We start from the raw sequence: 20,414 nt of genomic DNA, 5'->3' as shown, positions 1-20,414 counted from the left end.
TCATCATCCAGGCCATTAATAAAAAGGTTAAACAGAATTGGCTCCGGTATTGACCCATTAGGTACACAACTAGTTATTGGCTTCCAACTGGACTTTGTGCCACCTATCACAACCTTCTGAGCCCAGCAGTTCAGCCAGTTTTCAGTCGGCCTCACCATCCCCATTTTTCATCAGTTTGTCTATGGGCATGTGATGGGAGGTGGTGTCGGAAGGTTGGTCAGGTATGATTTCCCCTCATAAATCCATTCTGACTACTCCCAAATGGAGTATCTTCTCGGCTTCATGTGTTTGGAAATAGTTTCCAGGATTATTTGCTCTGTTGCCTTCCCAGAGATCAAAGTGAGGTTGACTTGCCTGTAGTTCCTCAAATCTTCCTTCTTTCTCTTCTTGAAGGTTTTCTTCAGAAACCTCCCTCAATCACCATGACCTTTGAAAGATAATTGAGAATGGCCTTGCAATAACATAGATGAGCTCCCTCAGCATTCCTTGGTGTATCCACTCAGGCACCACCAAATTGTTCATGTCCAGTTTGTTCCCTAACCTGATCCTCCTCCACCAAGGTTGCCTTCCTTGCTCCAAACTTACGCGCATCTCAGGGGCCTGGGATTCCTAAAGACAAATTTTATCAGTAAATTTGGAGTTAGGTACTTCCATGTATTAAATAGAGTACTCTAACCAATTATATCTAGAGATGGTTGCAGGTCACATGTATTGATGGATATACATGTACAAAAAAATATTTGTATGTGAAAACTGCATCTTGGGCCTGAGGAGGGTATTAGTGCCTTCCTCTCCTTCTTGGAGTCAGAGGAATTAAAACGTAACAGTTTATATCCAGAGAGAGGAGTTTGAGATTTCCAGTGGACATTCTGCACAGGCTGATCAAGTAGCTATAAATGGATACTTGGTCATTCAGGCTGTAAAATGAAACGCATTGTTACACTGGTTACGCTCTCTTATGCATTGGCCACCAACCTTTCTTCTATGTTTATAATTACAGTTAATATTTTTGCATTATTGCTAGACAAATTGTTATCATTTGTATTTACTTGATTATTTTTTAGGTCAAAGAACCATGGCTATCTTCTTCAGAAAGGAGCAAAGAAGAGGAACCTAGCCATCTGGAAACAAGAAAGGAATGTCTGCAGACCTCTTCACAGGGTCTAATGGGTAAAAAGATGCATATGCTGTTTTTAATGTATGTATGTTCAGAGAGAGAGAAGACAATGACTTCAAATTTTAACTGATTCATAACTTACTACAACTTGAAGCACATAAGAGATTTTTGCAGATTTTGCAGTATGATAGTCTAATTTTCTTAAATCTCTAGAATATTTTGGAATTATATTCTGTGAAACAGTTTTGGTTTAGTCTTTTTCAGTTTTCCACAGTTAAAGTTCCGTTACCCATATAAAATATCGTTTTGCAAAATGGAAGATTAAGTTATAATTATTTGTTATGGAAAAGTAATTGATACGATATCAGAAGAAATTTTTAATTACAGTAATTATTCAGTCCATTGCTGCTAATAACTTGGGACAGAGTTAATTTATACTAATGTAATTTAATCCCCTTCCCCTTCAAATAACCTACATATAGATCCTAAGATTCAAGAATACTGTTCGAAGGAGATAGAAAACCTTAAAACACAACTTGAAGAACAGCATGCTCAAGAACTGGAACACCTCCGGTCCTATTTCCAACAGCAGCTGAAAGAAAGTGAAGAGAGGTACACCACAGAGATTGTCCATCTACAGGATAAGCTTCAGAGTGCTGGGGTATCCTCTGACCATACAAGGTATTAATTTGTTCTTTAATGCTTATAACTTTGCACTGCATACAAAAATAAATGTTTCAAATAACCATTCATGTAAAGGTACGTTTTACTTCAAAATTTGAGAAATTCTTTATAAACATATTACTCTTATGTTGTTTTGTTCCTTCAAAAGTTGTTAAGTGTTACAAAGAAATGACATAAACATTGCAAACTAAGTAGTGCAGCATTTAGAATTTATTACATTTTTATAGTTAATAGAGGAAGATTTGATAATTGGAATAATGCATAAATATAATTTCGTATATATGAGCTTTTTAGCAGTAATTTCAAAACTTCCAACTCAACAGTCCACTTTTAACCCTTGAAACTCCAGGCAATGTACTTTATATCTAAAGACACCTCGTGTAGCATAGTTGCATGAAATTGATGATTTTCTAGAATGATATGTAGGCAATAAAGTTTGTGGCAGAGTTGAGGTCCGCTTAACACATTCTGGCTTTCACCAAGTCATGGGACATGGGACATACTCATCAGCCTCCTCCTGGCCCTGACCATTGTGGCCATTCAAACCTGAAAGAGGTGCAAGTGTCTTGGGGGGATCCTGACAACTGTGGAGCCTCCTTCTGTTCCCTCATTCTTTCACTGCTCCTTGGATGTGTTCAAGGAGTGGCGGGTGCTTTTGATTGTGCTCAGTTCAGTGTCACCCCTGGATTCCTGTTCTTCCATTTTTGATCCTGGTGTTCCTTCATTTTGCTTCATTTACTATACTACAAATCCACTCAGTTTCTCTGCATTTTCCTTTCATCTGAATCTCCCTTCTGTAAGAGAGAACTATGAGGGTTTGTTAGTCAGACCAGTGCTCCACTGTAAAAGGGTAGACACAGAGGCAATAGGAAATGCTACCTTAGTAAGTAATCTAGGAAAATTGTCTAGATGTTTCTAGAAACTGTTAAATATTTGATATACTTACAACAGTACTCTCTTAAAAAGCAAAAGGACTGTGGTAGGAAAGATCCTTAGAAGCTGAGAGAAATTAAGATAAAAGTGTTTCCCTTCAACCATGACCCATCAGAACCCAAACAGCTGTTTTTCCCTTATTGTTTGCTCACAGCCTTTTCTCAGCCATCTGTGTTTTTCTAACTTCCAGTTTTCCTTTCATTCCTTAAAATATGTTTGTAGCCTTGGAAGTGGCAAGTAAAATAACCAATTTTTTTCCTCATATGAATTAATACTTGTATATACTTGTTTTGAGGTTAATAAGAGGTCCAAGTTCTGCAAATGTTTATGCATCTGTAAGACTGAGGCTTTATATCATTGTTTTCTACTATCTGCCTTGTAGAATCAGTACACATTTATTAGCCTGAGCTCAGTTTTAAGGGACTGTGTGGCTTCTTAATAAATTACTTTTTAATCCTGTAAAAAAAAAAAAACCAAAACAACAAGTTATGAGCATTTTCAAAATGCATTTTGTGAAACTGTATACTGCTGTATATGTGTTGGCTAGGACAAGTTATAAATATTCATATACAATTTCTAAATTATTTTTAAATGGGTAGTTAGTGTTCTGATTTAGTCCATGATAACTATTCACCTAAAATACTCAAAACTCATTTTACGTATGTTTAATGAGCATTTAGAGCGATTATCAGTATTTATAAGCTAACAGAGTAGACAAAAAATTTCCCATGAGGATTTGCATTCTCTTAGCTTTCATACCTGAAGTTCAGGTATTAGACATTAAAACGACACTGGAGTTTTACATGAGAAGTTCCTAGATCAGTACATAAATTGGTTTCTAATAACCTAGTATGGCAGTCTGTCTCATTACATCTCAAGCCTGAAGATGAGTGTCTTAATGATGTAGTCAGTAACCTGTTGAATGATGTTACATACTCAGTCTCCATACCTGGTTTGTTGCCACATCTTTTAAACTAACATCTAACTAGGAGTATAGCTGTGGCCAAGCCTAGGAATTTTTGGGGGACATTTTCATCTGGTTGTATATCCTATTGCAACATCAGAAAAGATTAAAAAAAAAAAAAAAAAAGGAAACAGTTGCTACTGTTCATTAATCAAATTAAACATGAATGCTAAAAATAATGGGTTACTTTTGTAGTTAAAAGTGTCACAAGTTTTGTAAAATTACCATTCTGGACTCCATTTCAGGATTATCTAAACCAGCTCTCAGATTTGAGCAAAAGAAGCTTCATGGTCTCTGTAAAATCCTAATGTAGTTAAGATTGTAAGTCTCACAGACAATAAACTTACCTTCTAACTTAATCTATTTTGTACCCTGTCTTTTAGCAAGGGATTCATGTCTTTGTGGTAGCAGATCACAAATACTAGAGGAGAGATTTTTTTTTTTTTTTTTAGGTAGTTTGATACTGTATCTTATCCTTTGGCAGTGTATTTCTGTTGAGTCTTTTTCAGTATGTAGTGAAAGGGGAGCTAGAGTTTTGGTGGTATGTGGTGGTGTTTTGATTTTTACTGTTTTATAGCACTCTGGATATATAGAGCAGTTCTGTTGGAAAAGGCAGTCTCTGAATATATTTCAGCATGTTGTTATCTAAATATAAAATTAATCATATTGGATTTCTTACTGTTTTCATGTGTATGCCTCATCTATATAACACAAGAAAGAAAGCAGTGCATCTGTTGATAAACATCAATTTAAGAGAAACAAAGTAAATATAACAATTTTCTATGTGTTTTTGTGGCTTCATATACATAGCCATTCTGGTTTCTCTCATATCCTTATGATTCAAACAGGTACTTTTGTCTTCATCTTAATTGTGTATAGTTATTGAACACAAAATATTCTCAGGTAGCTTTAAAAGTACCTGTGAGTTTGTGAGGTCCTTGGCAAAACTGGTGCTAAGATGTGTTACATTGAAAGGACAAGCTAGCATTTGGAAGGCAGATGAATTATGAAGTCAAGTATATGAAATTAATGGCATGGGAAAAGGTGTGTTCTGAAGAAAATATTTTCAGTTATTGGTCTTTATATATAATGTATATGTATATTCATATAATGCATATTTGAATAGAGGAAAAATAAGGTATATTGAAATATTGATTGTTTTAATTTCCCTCCTCTGCTTCTTTTACCTTTTTAGTGTATCCACAGATTCACAAATAAAGCTAAAAGAAGTCTTCAGGGAAGTGAAGTGCACTGAAAATCTTCATCAGCAAAGAACCGATGAAGCACTGGAGGTATATAACTCAGTTGACAGCTAATATACATATGGTCAACATAATTTAGATGCTTTGGGTTCTAAGATGAAATTGAAATATGGACTAGTATTTGGTAGTAATAAAGTAATTATCATGTTAGTACTATGCTATACTATTAGACAGTACATGTTAGAGGAGAAAGATTTTAAATTTTGCTGAAAAACATTTCTGGAAATTATGAACAATAAAGCTTGCTTTATTGGTCCTGGGGTTTAGGTTAGGTTTGGTGGTTTTTTTTTCTTTGAAACAAGACATTTGGTTTAGACTACTTCTTACTAAAGTGGAAAAAAATTAGTGTTCAACTTCTGGGATTTCTTCAGGAGTCTTTAAAATATTGTGACTTTTCTTTAAACACTAGTTATGGAAGAAGAGTGATTTAAGTGAAATCCTAGTACTTTTTAAGTATAGACTGCACAATTTTTAGAAGAAATTTTGAAAAAGTAATCCCAAAGATCTTAGAAACCAAATGCAAATGGAAAAGACTCCATACATTCCTCCCCTAGTACTGCTGGAAACCTGGCTTGACAATTCTGCATTTTGAAAAACAGTGATGCTGTTTTGTACTGTGATCCTGTGCTTTCTTACCTGTTTTGTCTGCATTTGACAATGCAAATAGTGCTGGAAGAACAGTGTTGCAACCTCAACTTTTAAAATTAATTTTGAAGCAGAAACAAGGCAAAGTCTTTTACCCAGTACTTTTATGTTGTGGTACAAAATTATGCGATTTGCCTGAAATGAAGATAACCTAATTGAGGGAAAAAAAATCTCTGTCAGATTGAAACTTTAAAATTAATGAAATAAAAGCACAAATATCTGAGATTTCATGGTTTTCTTACAGCTTGCTAGTGAAATTGAAAAGCAGAATGATCTGGATGTTGTTCAATTGCTAGAAAAACAGTACCAAGAAAGATTAGAAGAAGAAATAGCAAAGGTATTATTTTTATTTTGTTACTTTAAAATTCATTTTTAAAATACTGTCACTTTCATTTGCCATTTCTAACAATTCAGATAGTTGCAATACTGTATGCCAACTTTTGTTTGATTTATTTACAAGGAATTGTTTCATTCTGATTCTGAAAGGGGAAAGTCTTTAAAAAAAAATCTGAAACATTTTGGGGTTTTTTTTGGTTTTCTCTCCTATTCCTAACTCATAATTTCTGTTCATTTGGGGGGTGGTGTTTTGCTTTAGTAGTTCAAAGAAAATAGACAACATGCACCATACTTGACACTAGAATTTATTTAGAAAATCCGGAGGCTTAGAGTGTGGATTTCTTGCTACTTTAGGCTTAACAGCTGATAAGTTCAAAAGATTTTGCACTTAACAGTTTCAGACTGTTTTCTGATCATATTTTATTGTGCATTTTATTATATTGTGTAAAATGTGTAGTTTTTATTTGGATCTGGTGACTTTCTCTAATAAAATTAAGATTTTATCGGTAGAGTATATTAAATTGTTTGTGGATCTACTTACTTTTTGACTTCCAAAAATTTTTTCACTTCTTTGCAGAAGGAAAAATTATCTCTGCTTTCATTATATCATGGCATAAATAAAAATCTAATTCACATAAATGAAAAAGTGGAAAAAAAATAAAGGAATACTTCTTAAAAAGGTTTGCAGTCGGAGTTAGGAAGAATGTTATAGCCAGCAGTAGATGATGACATTAATTAAAGTAATCCACATTGCTGAAGTAAAAGTTCCATTTCCTCATCTGCTGCCAAGAAAACCCTTCTTTATGGGAAAGCAAAGTACATGATTGGCTAGCGTTTTGTTAAGGGCCGTTTAAGTTCAAAAGACAAACTCGCATTTTCTGGAAAGGGGGAGTTACGTGTTTTCTTTTCAACTTTTTTCAAGTGTACCACTTCTGTATTTATTATACTATTTTTTTCACACTTTTTGTAGCTTATGCTGTAAATGGCTGTATTCTAAATCTGCAAGACAACTGCTCACATGATTGGAACAGGAGTGTATTTGTATTAGAAGGAGATACTTAGCAATACAAAAGTTACCAGCCTGTTGTAACTGAAACTGCAGCTATTTAATGCCAGTAGAAATTTCTTTCTGGTCAAGTAAAATTCCTGTGCTGAGTATCAAGCACATGGCACTGCTGTCTTTATACAGCCCAAAATTCCATGTCAGTGAAATGTTTACAAAGGATGCTTGGTTAGATAGAGGAAGCTTAGCACAGCTGCGCTTATTTCAGTATGCCAGGACTTTTTAAAGTCACCCTATAGAATCTTTTTTTAAAATAACTAGGTAATTCTGTGCTAAATAATATATTTTAATTGAAAATAGCACCATAGTTTATTAAACAACCTTAAATGCAGCATGTCTGTATTTTAAGATGTGACTGTGGATGAGATTGACAAGATGTCTATGTTCTTTTACCTTTCTGTTTTCTTCTGTAAAAAAAAAAAAAAAAAAGAATCACAGTTCAGAACTTTTGGTACTTTTAGTTATATTATTGATGGTCAGCAATGAGTTTTCTTCAGCAATAGGAGATCCTGTGAAGCATAAACTAATACAGATTTTTTCTTTATTCAGGTAATTGTGTCAATGAGTGTAGCATTTGCCAAACAGACTGAATTGTCAGGAATTGCTAGGCAGAAGGAAGAAGCAGCACAAACACAGACTGTACCTCAACAGGGAATGCATTTTGAAATTAAAAAGCAATGCAGTGAAGAAGAGATTGACAGCCCTCTTAGAAAAGGAACAGAAAAAAGCAGTAAGCATGAAGAATTGAAATCACTTTGCAAGGAACTCACTGAAGAGTCCGGTGAGATCAACTCACTTGGAGGACAGCTTCATTCTAATAGCAAGCCTGGTTGCATATTAGGACAGACCACACATGAATCAGTGATTTCTGAAGAACTTTTTTCCCATGTCAAAGGGCTTACGGCAGAACCGGTAAGTGTGGAAAAAAAAAAACAACTGGCAGTGTGTAACACCATACCTGAATAATCTTTCCCATGGATTTACAGCTCATTTCAATGAGAAAACTGCAAAGAAAGAAATTAAGATGAAAATTCCATTTAAATGTTTCCCTTTCTCTTTCAAAGGGGTGACAACTTTAGACTTAAATTATCTACCCTTATTCCCTGTGTTCTACTTGACTGTCATAGCATTATGCTATGCTGGGAGGAAAGGACTATGACACTGGTTAAATGAAAATAGATTATTTCATTTCATGGATAAAACTGCATTGCAGGCAATAAATTGTATAAAGACTTTTTGTAAGCTAGGTTATATTCTAGTGTTTATACAAGGAACAGGTTAAAAATAGTGTTTAAAGAGTTTGAGTTCCTTGTGATAAAGGATATCAGCTGAACACAAAAATTATAAAAGTAATATGTAAAATATGTATTTAACATTTCACAAGCAGTCATAAATTTTGACTCCACAATTTCATCCTAAGTTTTATTAAATTTCATAAAATTGATAGTGAATAAACTGTAATATTCCTGTTTTGTATGATAATGCTCTCTCAAACTTCTCTTGTTGTACACACACACTCAAACGCATGTATGTCTGCCGCTGCATTTTCTGTTGAGATCCCCACCAGCTAAAAACTGTAAGAGTTAACACTGTTCACAGTTATTTTAGAAAACTTGTCTTTTAAATGGAGAATAATTCTAAGCCTGGACCTTCCCAGAAGCAGGTAACTAGATAATGCTTTTGTGATAGCTACTTTAATTTGTGAAAGTATTTTCTAAAATTTATTTAAATATTTACTAGAAACTGTCATTGAACATCAAATGCTAAAAGAGTTCCAATATTTCAGTGCTACAGTGAGCTGACAGCATCAGACACAGAAACATCAAGTCAGCTGTTGTTATATGAGGAACATTTGGAAGACATGCGACAGGAGCTAGTACGGCAATATCAAGAACATCAGCAGGCAACAGAATTATTGAGACAAGGGCACATGCAGCAAATGGAACGTCAAAAAGAAAATCAAGAGCAACTCTTAGCAGAGCTTGAGAGTCTTAAAGCGCAATTAGCTGAGGTAATATGGGGTTTGACTCAATGAGTTAACATAGGTTAACAAAGGGACATCACCAGGCAGATTTATATTTATTTATACTTGTATCTCTGTATATGTTGAGAGACATGCATGTATTTACTATATGCATGCACACACACACACATATCTATTTGTGTGTGTATATATACAAACACATATGTGCATATATGTATAAAAGGCATATTTCTTTAATCAAAGCTCAGTCAGTGATGGATCATTTTAGACTTCTGTAAACCTGGAGAAAGCCTGCAGTGCTGCACAGCAGCCAGAAGAGTGAGTGCGTGCAGATGCATTGTAAACCATGCCACCTTCCAGATACATGGCCCTGTGTAGGATGCAGGCTAGCATCTATTTCCATCAATGAAGCCACCAACCATGGCTAGGAATACTATAGAATTCTTAATTTTTCCTCATCCCCACTTGAGGTCCGAACTTGAACAGTACTGGTGGCTTCCTGCAACAACGTGGTTTGGCTTTTTTTGTTTTGGTTTGGTTTGGTTTTTTTAATCATGGGAGATTAAGTCCTTAGTAACTGTAGGAATGAAACAAAATCTGTGGGGTTTGGTGGGAAACACCACTGTTTCTTTGCCTTTTTAAACTTAACTTGCTGTCACTCTGCATCTGTTCAAAGCCTATAGCAGGTATGCTAATGAAACTCATTATTTTTGAAGACTTAATTATTAAGATAAATTAATGTAATTTATAGACTTGTCTTCAAGGATTCTTTCCCTTGAAAGACAAAGTAAACATAATCCAGAAGAATTTGTCTTGCTTTGATTTAATTTCAACAACGTAACGTTACAGAAATGCACATGGAAATAGTAATCAGTGAATTCTAAAATTCTTTGATTTCACTGTGGAGTGGAGCTTTAGGTTCCTTCAGACCTTATCCAGACTTGGTTCTGTTTAAGTTTGGGCTCAAGGAGCTGGGGAATCTAGAGAGCCAGTCACTTGTATCCTAGGTGTCTTTTCCAGCACTGTCAGGTGTCTGTTTCTCCTAGCTGCTTTCTAGGTGTCTTTCTGTCATTTATCCTGATAATCTTTCCTTTCGATACATACATCCTTTCTCCTTTTACCTCTTTGTCAATTTGCAACTGCATCTTTTGTCAGGGGTTGCAAATTCCTGAAACTGATGAAAAACATTAAGTAGAACTTATGCTGCTGGCTTTTCTCCAGTTTTTAGCACCAAGGATGTTTTATCCATAAGAACCACATAGGAATGTATGCATTGCGTTTAAGCCATGAATACTTCTAGCTCTTCTAAAAGAGAATGTGTGTAGACTTTTTGTAAAAAGAACTTATTTTCATCTTTTTTCTTGTGCAAAACATGTACTATAGCATGTAATATTTAGAAATTAACCTTCCAGTTTGCATTGTGATCTCTGTGTTTCATAAAGAGGACACAAATTGTATGAAAATCTTAAAGAAGGTGTAAGGTACCAAAAGCATTTATGAGCTGTATTCCATTCTAGAAAGCTTTCAGTGTCTTTGTAACCATTTAAAGAAGTGGACTGAAATGTCATTGTGGAAAATACGTAAAAAATTAGAAGTGACAGGGCTCAGTAATACTCAGAAGCTTAAAAAATTGTGTGTGCCTCTGTAAAACTTCTTTCTTAGCGTGTCTCAATGGAGAATGACAGCCTGGTTGCAGAGAGAGAGAGAATGCTTTTAGAAGAACTGGAATTATTAAAACAACATTCTGTACCCGGAAAAGAGAGGCTGTTTTGTGAGCTACAAGACAACAGCACGCAAACAGAGGTAAATACGGACTTTGACTTTCATGGCAGCTGTGGCATGTAAAACTAAGTAAGATTCCTTTTTTCTGCTACTCTTTTTATGTAATATATTTTCCTAAAAGATGTTGGTTATTGCTTGAACAGAGCAGGTTTAAGAACCAAGAGGTGGTACTGGTAGACATAGTTTTCTACTTTAGGTAAGCAGAAGCTAGTTTAACAGCTTGAAGGTGGGGATTATTACTATAGCTATTTGCTCAGGTAAACTCACATTTTCATATTGCTATAGCAACACCCAACAGAAAGTACAAGGACTGTTTAATCAGCATAACAAAGTTCTTTCTAATAGGCCCTGTCTTGGATTTCCTGTTTTGTTTTTATTTATGTTTTAGTTAATTTTTCCACATAGGAAGAGTATTTCTTGATTTGTTACTTGGTGCAGAAGTTTTCTTAACAAAACACAACTAATTTAGGTTTTAAATTTAATGTTCTACTGTGTGTAAGAAGAATATGTTGATTCTGGCATGACAGGATTTCTATCCTTTTTGTCTTCTCTCCCTCTGCAAAAACTTACTCAGAATGAAAATGAAAACGATGTGAGAGAGCAGATCTCTGAGGATGAAGATGAAGGAAGAAAGCCTGATGAAACATCTTCAGCTCTTCTTTCTAAAGAAAGGTGCTTAGAACTGTTAAGAAAACATAATTTTTAAAAAAATGTTGAGAATCATGTTCTTGTTGTTAAATTAATAATATTTAAAAGCTTTATTCTGGCTGATGATAACGTCATTTTTTTTATTCTAGATAACCGTATTCTAAGTTTCCATACTTTAGATTAAACAATGTCTTATTTTTTTATAAAGCCTAACAGTGTAATGGCATAGATGATGAGACAAATCTTAACCTGTTTTACTATATCTTTTGTATTACACACATATAGAATCATTTATACACATGTGTATTCATATACACATTGTATGTACATATATGAAATAAGTTTATTTTTTTAATATAAATTATATGAATATAATTGTTGTATTTTATAATACCTTTTGACTCTTCTGTAACTTTTTTGATCTGTGTAGACGAACAATCTTTTTAATTGTCACTTTGAGAAAAGAGTAAGTTTATAATGAATACCAGGCAAATGTAGACCTCTGTTTTAAAAGAATAACTGGGTAAAATACCAAGATAAAAGTACAAATATTCATAAATAGTTTGACTTTTTACATATTTTGTAAAAAGAACTGACTTTTAACACAAATGTGCTTTTAATATTTATGTATATGATGTGAGGTTTAGTCTTAAAAAAGAAATTGTAATTTTGCTGTTTCAACTGCACATCTTTCCTGGTTGCAAGGGTGTATAAGGGATAAAAAACACTTTGAAAGCAGGGGAAAATCAAAGGACTGATTAGTTTCTGTCCTGCAGGCATGTCTTTCAGAAGGCTAATGAGAAACTCATGAAGATTCTTTTAGAAGTTGTGAAGACAACTGTGGCCATGGAGGAGACAATTGGTCGCCATGTTCTCGGGTTACTGGATCGGTCTGGGAAAGTCCAGCCTGCCAAACCAGCTGGATGGGACACAGAGGCAGAGGAGTCAGTAAAACCCTGTATCCATGTGGGATATGAAAAAGGTACTGCTTGTATGGTTTTCTATTTCATAACAAGTAGCATTTGCATACTTTTATTATATATTTAAATAACCTCAGTTTTGAAATTTTAATTAAAAATAAACTTTTTAAAAAAAACTATTTGTCATTTGAATGCATATGATATCTCTGCTTAAGATACAACATTTCAGGAGCTGTCTGGGTCATGCCCTAAACCAGTTATGACTCATATCTAGGGTCCTGTTGTAAAGCCTGCAACAGAATGGGAAAGTGATTGAGAAATACAACAATAAATATGTTCCTGTTGAAGGAGGCGACAAGAAAGAGAATGAAACATAGCTCCATGGCATCTTGCTCCAACTTTACACCTTCCTCTGTATGTATGGGGAATGGGAACTGGTGTCAAAGGCCATATCTCTACTAGTGCACTTAATGTACGTAGGGATGTTGCTGGTCACTCTGGCCAGCTGGTGTGGGACAGCCTGTATATATGCTTGTGGACTTCCTTAGCCTCCTAAAGAGGCTGGTTGCATGCAAACAGCCTCTTGGAAACAGTTCCAGGAACTTTCTCACTGCCAAGCCTTTGCGCATCAGCTCTTTGGAGGAGTGCTATTTGGCACAAGCCTAAAGGAGCATTTTAACATTGTAGTTAATTGCTTACCAGTGTCTTGAGAACTCTCCCAGGCTGTGTTTAATTTCCTGTGATTGTACTAGGATAGTGTCCGTACATTTCTCTTTTGGGCAAGAATAGGCACTCTATCGTATTGCCATTTAGGTATCCATGGTACAGAAGCCAACGTAAGGATGTGTACATTCATCCTGGGTCTTATGGGGAGGCAATGTGCAACAGATCAGTTCCGCCTAAAACACATTATATGTCTGGTTTTGGCTGAATTTTAACTACTGTGAATGAGAAAAAGAACTGGAAGTCAAATACTACATTTCATTATTAAGAAAGAATCTACTACAGAGTAATAATACAAATGGTGAATGAAGATGAACTTTACCTCTTTCATTCAAAACGTAGATTATTAAATATTATTGATTCCCTCTGGCTTTAAATATAGGTCACATTAAGCATTGAGGCAAGTTACAAAAGGATGTATGACTTGTAGCACAGTGACATCTCTCTCAGTTGATTACTCAAAAGGTTATCTGCGGTGAAATATGTACAGCTGCAGTCTAAGAATTCTTGAATTTTTCAAGTTAAAAGCACTTTTATGCCTGTATAGTACTGCTGTTTCATTTTAAAAACTTCATAACTTTTGTTTTCTGCACATTTCACTATATTTAATTGCGAGGAAAATTATTTTTTGAAAACTCAGACTTTTGAGGCTTTGATTTTTTTTCCCCAAATTTTAGATTGGAAAACTAAGCTTCTGGCCTTAATTTTTGATACTCGCCCAGGAGACCTTAAAGATAGAGAACATCTGCTACTATAATTGAAGGAATCACTTCTTTCAAAATGGAGTATTCTTGCACTTTACTTTGGGGTGGGAAATGAATAGAATTTGCTTATGTTAAAGCAGTTCAGAGTCTCTTCAACCACTGGCGACTATTTTCCACACAGTCTCCTAGCCAAATGGTAAAAGGAGCAATGACCAGGCTCACAGGTTACCACCACTTCCTTTTGTATTCTGAGGTAGTCTTAAATTTTATGTAAACTGCATTTTAAATAAGTTTTCTATATTAAAACCAGCAATTTATAAATTTTCTTTGTATTCTTTGTGTTCTCATTGTATATCCTGAGGTGTGTAAAAAGCATTGGGTTTTTCACAATATACATTGCCCAAAGAAATAAAAACGTCTTCTGGTTATGGAGGCAGTGATCACAGGCCATCACAGTTACGTGTACTGTGGTGTTACCTAGTGCATTCAGTGAACCTAGTTCATAGTTATATCATGCCTATCCACAGAACACGTACCATTGCTTTTCTCCCTCATTCTCGTTTACTGAGAATATTGCTGCCTTTTCTCAGATAATAAATACCTAAGTGTATGTATAAAGCGCTAATACATGATTGTTGCCCTTCGCTACTCTCATAGGTGCTTGCTCTGCACAGGCATGTACAATGCATAACACATGCATTCACTTTTTGCCTGCTCCGGCACAGCAATGTGTATACTTGTATTTGTCACTAATTATGGTCATTAACAATTCTTAATATGGATTGCTTGCATTACACATATGTAGAAAAACACAATTAAAAGAGTAGCTTTGTTTGGTATTTTAGGGTGGGTATAATATAGACTTAAGCCTAGCTGTCATAATACTACTGTCTAAATGCACAACAGGCCCTGTAATTGGAATGTATTGTTAATTTCTTGTGAAGTCTTCCGGTGAAAGAGTATTCTCTTAAATAGAAGAGAACTGTATTCCATTCCGCTAGTGGTAAAGGTTGACTGTTTTAACTCTTGTGTTTGCTATTAGTGTATTTTGAGGAGGCATGTAAGGATTCACTCTTCTGTAACAAAGCAATTTGTCTGTTGTTGTAATGCCCCCCTTGGTATAGAGCTGTTTGCATACCAGTTGTTTATTCCAGTATTCTTTTTTGCATGTTTCCTTACATTCAGAAATAATTATGAAAGGAGGAGAAACCAAAGAAAAGAGTGAGGATTAAAGAAGACCCAAGCTTACAGTGGCTATAATGGATGAATGTATAGTTTGTAACGTATCTTTGAGGTTGTATTCACAGTTCTCTTTTTTTTCCTTTCAAAATGATACAACAGCATCCTTGCTGCATACGTAGTTCTGCCACAGGGGTCAGACAGCCACAGTAGCAGTTGCACTGTTTCATCAGCTGAAGTATTTGATCCTTCTTCAAATGGAATTAGATGACAAATTCTGTTACTGTTTTCAGCAACAGGACTGTTGTTATTCATTTCCTATAATTCCACTGAATGGCCTGAGAGGACATAAGCTTTTAAAATTTTTTTCCCCATTGTCTTCTGGAAGTAAGAAATGGGTAGACACTACTTTTGTATTTTAACCATGCGTGTTATTGTATTTTCTAATACCTAGCCAAACAGATCTTCCTTTTTAATTACTTAATAAATTTCTAGCAATAAATTTGTACCAATAAAAATCTAATAATAAAATAGAAAAAATAATGTGTTTAATAAAGTGAATTCTCTCTGACCTTCTGAATTTAATCCATATTTATTGACAAGCAAAACTCAGCTTACTGTTTTTGCTGAGTTTCAGCATTTTAAAAAGCTGAATGATTAAGGTCACATACTTACAACCACAACCTGATTTATAGAGCATATTAGAGGTTTATCTTGGACCTTGCCTTTATGGGCTAACACAAGATTTTATTTCTAGCAGAGCAAGTAAGGTTCAAATTTCAGTCATAAAACATATCATTGGAAGTGAACAGCACTTGTGCAAAGTAATCCGGTGAGTTAATTACATCTGGAGATTTGTGCCAGGAACCATCGTGACGGAGCTAGCAGGCTTTGCTGTTCTCCTCCCTCAGATGTTGTACCTTGGGTAGAGGGACTGCAGTAATGCAGGTTGTGCTGGAGAAGCCTGTGCGGTTATGGCATTCCTTGAACATTAAACCCTCTTACCTACTTTCTGAGCTCCTTGTTTCCGAACAGGGTACTAGGAACAAGGTAGTAAATAGCTTTACACACTGAACCTCCATAAAACTGATTTTTTTGTTTTCAACTTGTAACCCCTAACCTTAATTTCTCAGTGGAATCCCAGGAGTAAACTGAGATACTAGCTCTACATGATGCAAAATATGTATTGCTTCATAAATGTCAGTTGGCAGCTCATAAACAACTTACGTATCTGAAACTTCTGAGTAAGCACTGTATAATTAAGCACTTTTCTTAAGATTTAGTGGGCCATGACATCTGACGTGCTGAACTGCGAGCTTTGTGGCAAGGAAATGATATGAACCTTTGTTGTTTGGGGATTTTTTTTGTTACAAGGGAGAGTTTACACGAGGAGAAGACATTTTTACTTGGGCCAGTTATATTCTATTTATTACTTTGTATAGACTGAAAAAAAAATTGAGGGACAGAGAATTTGGTTTTAGTTCTGTTGGGGTGGGAGATTGAACAGCAGTATAAGGATGAGTAAAATGAGGGTTAGGCATTCAACTGCCAGGGGCAGTTAATGAGACTTGGCAACATTTCTATTTCTTGCTTCCACCACTGAAAATATTCTGGAAAGATGCTGTACTAAGATGCTGTGGACTAAGACCATTGTCAGGGGAAAAAGATATGGAGATTTTCACTTTGCAGTTAGGAAGACATTTAACATGAACTCCTGTTCATAAGTGCCACTTGCTAGAAATTATAATATGGGCATCTACATTTATCATTTGCTATTGATTTTTCTATTTGAGTTGCCAACCCTACAGTATAAACAGAATTATTAGAGGTTTTGTGTGCATTTGATACTTTTTGTTTTTCCCTTTTTATCTTTGAGAGTAGTAAAGTTTCCATGTGCCAAATTATACTTTAGATGACAGCTCTCTTTTTCTTTCCTCATTTTTATAGTTATATTTCAGGTAAATTATGATGTTTTGTTCTGAGATTTTTCATATAACGAAATTATATTTTAACATTGGTTTATTTTGTGTTTATTCAGAAGAAATGGAAGCAAATTATGAAAGAACTGACATAAGCAAAACAGGAGTTTAAAATCTTGTCATTAGTTCTTGGAGGCCAAATTGTACTGTTCTGGTCACTGGCAAGAAGTAGTAATAATATTAATGATACTATTAATGTAGGAGACATATTCCAGACCTGGCTTTTAAAAGATTACATTCTGAGCAGGCTTCAATAGTTTTAAGTTTTTCTCTAAAAGTTTCCAGACAGCCAGAAGTTCAGGTGATTTTGCAACAGACTGCACGTTTCTGCAGTTATTTTGTATAATGTTTATTTTTGTATTTGACATACACTCATCATTGCACAATTCAGCTGTACCTCTCAAGCAAATAATTTACTAAAATACAAGGGTTATAGGACATGAATTATGGGTTAAGCCTGAGAATGAAAACAGGAACATTAGATAGATAATTTGTACTCCATCAAGAAAGAATTAGATTGTGCAATAACTAATATGTCATTGTTTTATCTTGTTTATAGCTGTGCTACTGTGCTGTGGGCTTTTATTTTGTCAGATCTCTGAAGCTAAGCAGGGTCTTACCTGGTCAGTACTTAGGATGGGTGGCCTCCAAAGAGCATCAGGTGCTGCAGTAAGTGTGCTGGTGGCTCAGTAGGGAATATGTTTTCCTTCAACTCAGTCTTCAACCAATACTTTGGCACAGCATTTGGAAATACTTATGCTGCTGGATGTCCATCTTAAATGAAGGTCCTTTCTACTCTGAGGATATTAAAGCTTCTGCATCACTATTGATATTTTGAGACACCCAGAGCCAACCCAAATTTGGGTGGTGAGAAATCAGAAAGCTATTGAATAAAAAATGTGAAATTGTTCATTTTGCAGCCTTCCTTACACTGCAGGGGGGTGGAATATTAGGATGTTATGGGAAAGCCTTTATGCTATACAAACCCATTGCAAATACTTAGTGTGCTGGGAGAAAATGACTGCCAGCCACTGCTAGGGTGACTCCACTACAGTAGTCTGTGACTGAAGTTCCAAAGTGCAGTACTCAAAAGTGCTTTGAAATCCTGTGTAGATGAAAGGTGCCATGTGAATGTATATTCTATTCATCTGGTTATTCGTTCCATCCATGCATATAGTGTGTTTCTGGTTTTTTCCCTTTGGAGTGCGAAAAGAGTTTGTAGCATTATATCCCACATATCTAAAAGGAGATACGAAACAGCAATGATATAACTAGAAGGAAAAAAAAAATACTAGATACATCTGCATTTAAAAAATCTTAGCAATTTTAAGATAAAAGTAAACAAACCAAAACCTTTCTAAATTAAAATCGCTATAGATTAGCTTGTTGTATATGGGTCATATATACAGCTGCATCCATAATGAAATAAATGCATATATTATCTGAATGTTTGCAGGTATAAAAGTATAGTAAGTAAACCAGGTGGTTAATCATGTTGCAACTTGTTAAAAAGAACTAAAAACAAACCTGAAAACTAGAATCTGACTTTCTTGCTAGGTTCAAAGAGCATCAACAAGAGGACTCGTATTTCCAATATTATTTGCATGCCTGGTTAAGAGGCAAGAGCAAGTATAAGGAAATTGTATCCAACAAGAGTACTAACTACATTTTTAAAGGCAATTTGTAAAATTGACCTATTATAATTTCATTTTGATTTCTGTAACTAAACAAACTGTTCCAGTTCAGCAGTCACAAATCATGGAGTAACCAGGAACTTAAATGCAAAGATAACCCAGTTTGCAACTTTATTGCTGAACAGGCATTGACTATTCTTAACTCATTTAGTCATACTGCTGTTTCCCAAAAATAAGGGGGTTTTTTTGAGAAAACCTTAAGCAAAACCAATATCTAATTGTTAAAAAAAACCACACCAAAACATTTAATTTATTTTATTTTAAATACATTTCAGAAATATTTCATGAAAATAAAGTGTAATTTTAAAAAGCTTTCCACAATAACATTTATTTCTGACATTTCAAATCTAACAGCCTAATGACATAACATTTCTTCATTTTTAAAACACAGTATCAACAATAGTTATCTACTGTTGTGATGTACTACTGTATTGTTATTTCATACTGAAAGTGTGATTTTAAAACATCTCAGGAGTTTGCTTTCACTTGTCTTGCTTAAATGCAGCCCTGACTTCTAAATGTGGCAAATTTACTGTTTTCTAGATGAATTGCTATCAGTTTCATACCATAGGCAAACTTTGTGTCTCCTGCTTTTCAGACAGAATGGATAATGCCCTTAAACTGAATCAGACCTCAGGAAGATTGAGAAGTAGGCAGGTGCCAAGCGGCCCATCAGTAGGGACAGTTACAGTCCCCCTGCACTGGACTTGATTTGTTCAGCTACCCATTTTAATCAATTTTCAGTTCACTAATAGTCATGCTGAATTTTGATGTTCTGTATCCTGGTCTGTTTGTCCTGAGAAGTTGTCTGAATTACGTGCGTGTCTTTCCCTTTACTCACTTGAGTCTGTGCTTTTGAATCACTAACTTGAACAGTTTTGTGTTTGTGCACACTAACATAGCTGGGTATTGGCGAAACAAGGACTGACAGTCTGGGGTTTTTTTTTTACCTGGTTGTATTTTAAAGACAATCTTGCAAGTCATTATTGCAAATTATTCAAAGTAGTAAGGGTTACTGATAGTAACAACGGTTTGAAGATGAGCCTCAGAGCCCAAAAGCATACTGAAAGGATGTCTAAAATATTCTGTTAGTATCTCCTTTTCTCTTTCCCTTCTGCTTGTTTTTAGTTAACACATTATGTATCTTGTTTGTGTAAGTTTTAGTATGCAATATTTCCCTTTCTGTCTTTGTGACCAATGCAAATATTTTAATCGTTTAATGACTTGTCTTTCTAATCGTAACTCGGATGTACAGTTTTTCATGTTTTGAAGTGCTAAGAGTCTGTGTGAAAAGGTAACTATTGTTTTTCCAGAGTCCTGTTCGTCATATCATGGTAGTAGTATGGGAGATGATGATATTAACATGTGGTCAGGAGCAACAGATGAAGGACTCCTGAGCCAACATCTTGCAGAAAGTGGAGTGGAAATAGATCCTGAAAATGAAGAACTTGTTCTGAATATTAGTTCTCGACTACAAGCAGCTGTTGAAAAGCTTCTGGAAGCTATCAGTGAAACTTCAAATCAGGTAGGGTGATCTAATAGTGAAGCATTTTGAATTTTGTGTCTCGATTATTTTTTTTTTCTTTATTTTTCTCATGAATGTGTTTTTATAAGCCTAAAACCTGTAGGCTCCTTTTGAAACCTGAAACAATACTTGAGGTGCCTACGCCCAAAAAAGTCTGCTCCAGTGTGACTTTACTGATGAATTTAGATTCATGTTAGAAGTCTGCTTTGGACTGCAGAGGAAGCCTGAATTTGAGCGTGTTTATCAACCTAGGGCACTCTTTCATTGCTCAT

General features: G+C 35.1%; 1 protein-coding gene across 4 annotated transcripts in view; it reads left to right on the top strand.

Annotated features, from left to right (window-relative positions):
- AKAP9 (A-kinase anchoring protein 9) overlaps nucleotides 1-20,414 on the top strand; it is a 122,844-nt gene that overhangs the window by 57,775 nt on the left and 44,655 nt on the right. For all 4 annotated transcript variants that reach the window (XM_072854291.1, XM_072854288.1, XM_072854289.1 and 1 more), the window contains 10 exons: nucleotides 1,065-1,170; nucleotides 1,600-1,798; nucleotides 4,894-4,990; nucleotides 5,850-5,942; nucleotides 7,554-7,916; nucleotides 8,791-9,015; nucleotides 10,651-10,791; nucleotides 11,345-11,442; nucleotides 12,195-12,400; nucleotides 19,931-20,142. In XM_072854291.1, the coding sequence (XP_072710392.1) occupies nucleotides 1,065-1,170; nucleotides 1,600-1,798; nucleotides 4,894-4,990; nucleotides 5,850-5,942; nucleotides 7,554-7,916; nucleotides 8,791-9,015; nucleotides 10,651-10,791; nucleotides 11,345-11,442; nucleotides 12,195-12,400; nucleotides 19,931-20,142 (1,740 nt within the window). The remainder of the gene's footprint in view (nucleotides 1-1,064; nucleotides 1,171-1,599; nucleotides 1,799-4,893; nucleotides 4,991-5,849; nucleotides 5,943-7,553; nucleotides 7,917-8,790; nucleotides 9,016-10,650; nucleotides 10,792-11,344; nucleotides 11,443-12,194; nucleotides 12,401-19,930; nucleotides 20,143-20,414) is intronic.

The sequence above is a fragment of the Ciconia boyciana genome, chromosome 2, assembly GCF_034638445.1.
Source record: "Ciconia boyciana chromosome 2, ASM3463844v1, whole genome shotgun sequence".
Lineage (NCBI taxonomy): Eukaryota > Metazoa > Chordata > Aves > Ciconiiformes > Ciconiidae > Ciconia > Ciconia boyciana.
The sequence above is the reverse complement of the archived record's forward strand: the minus strand, read 5'-3'. Positions and strand labels throughout refer to the sequence as shown.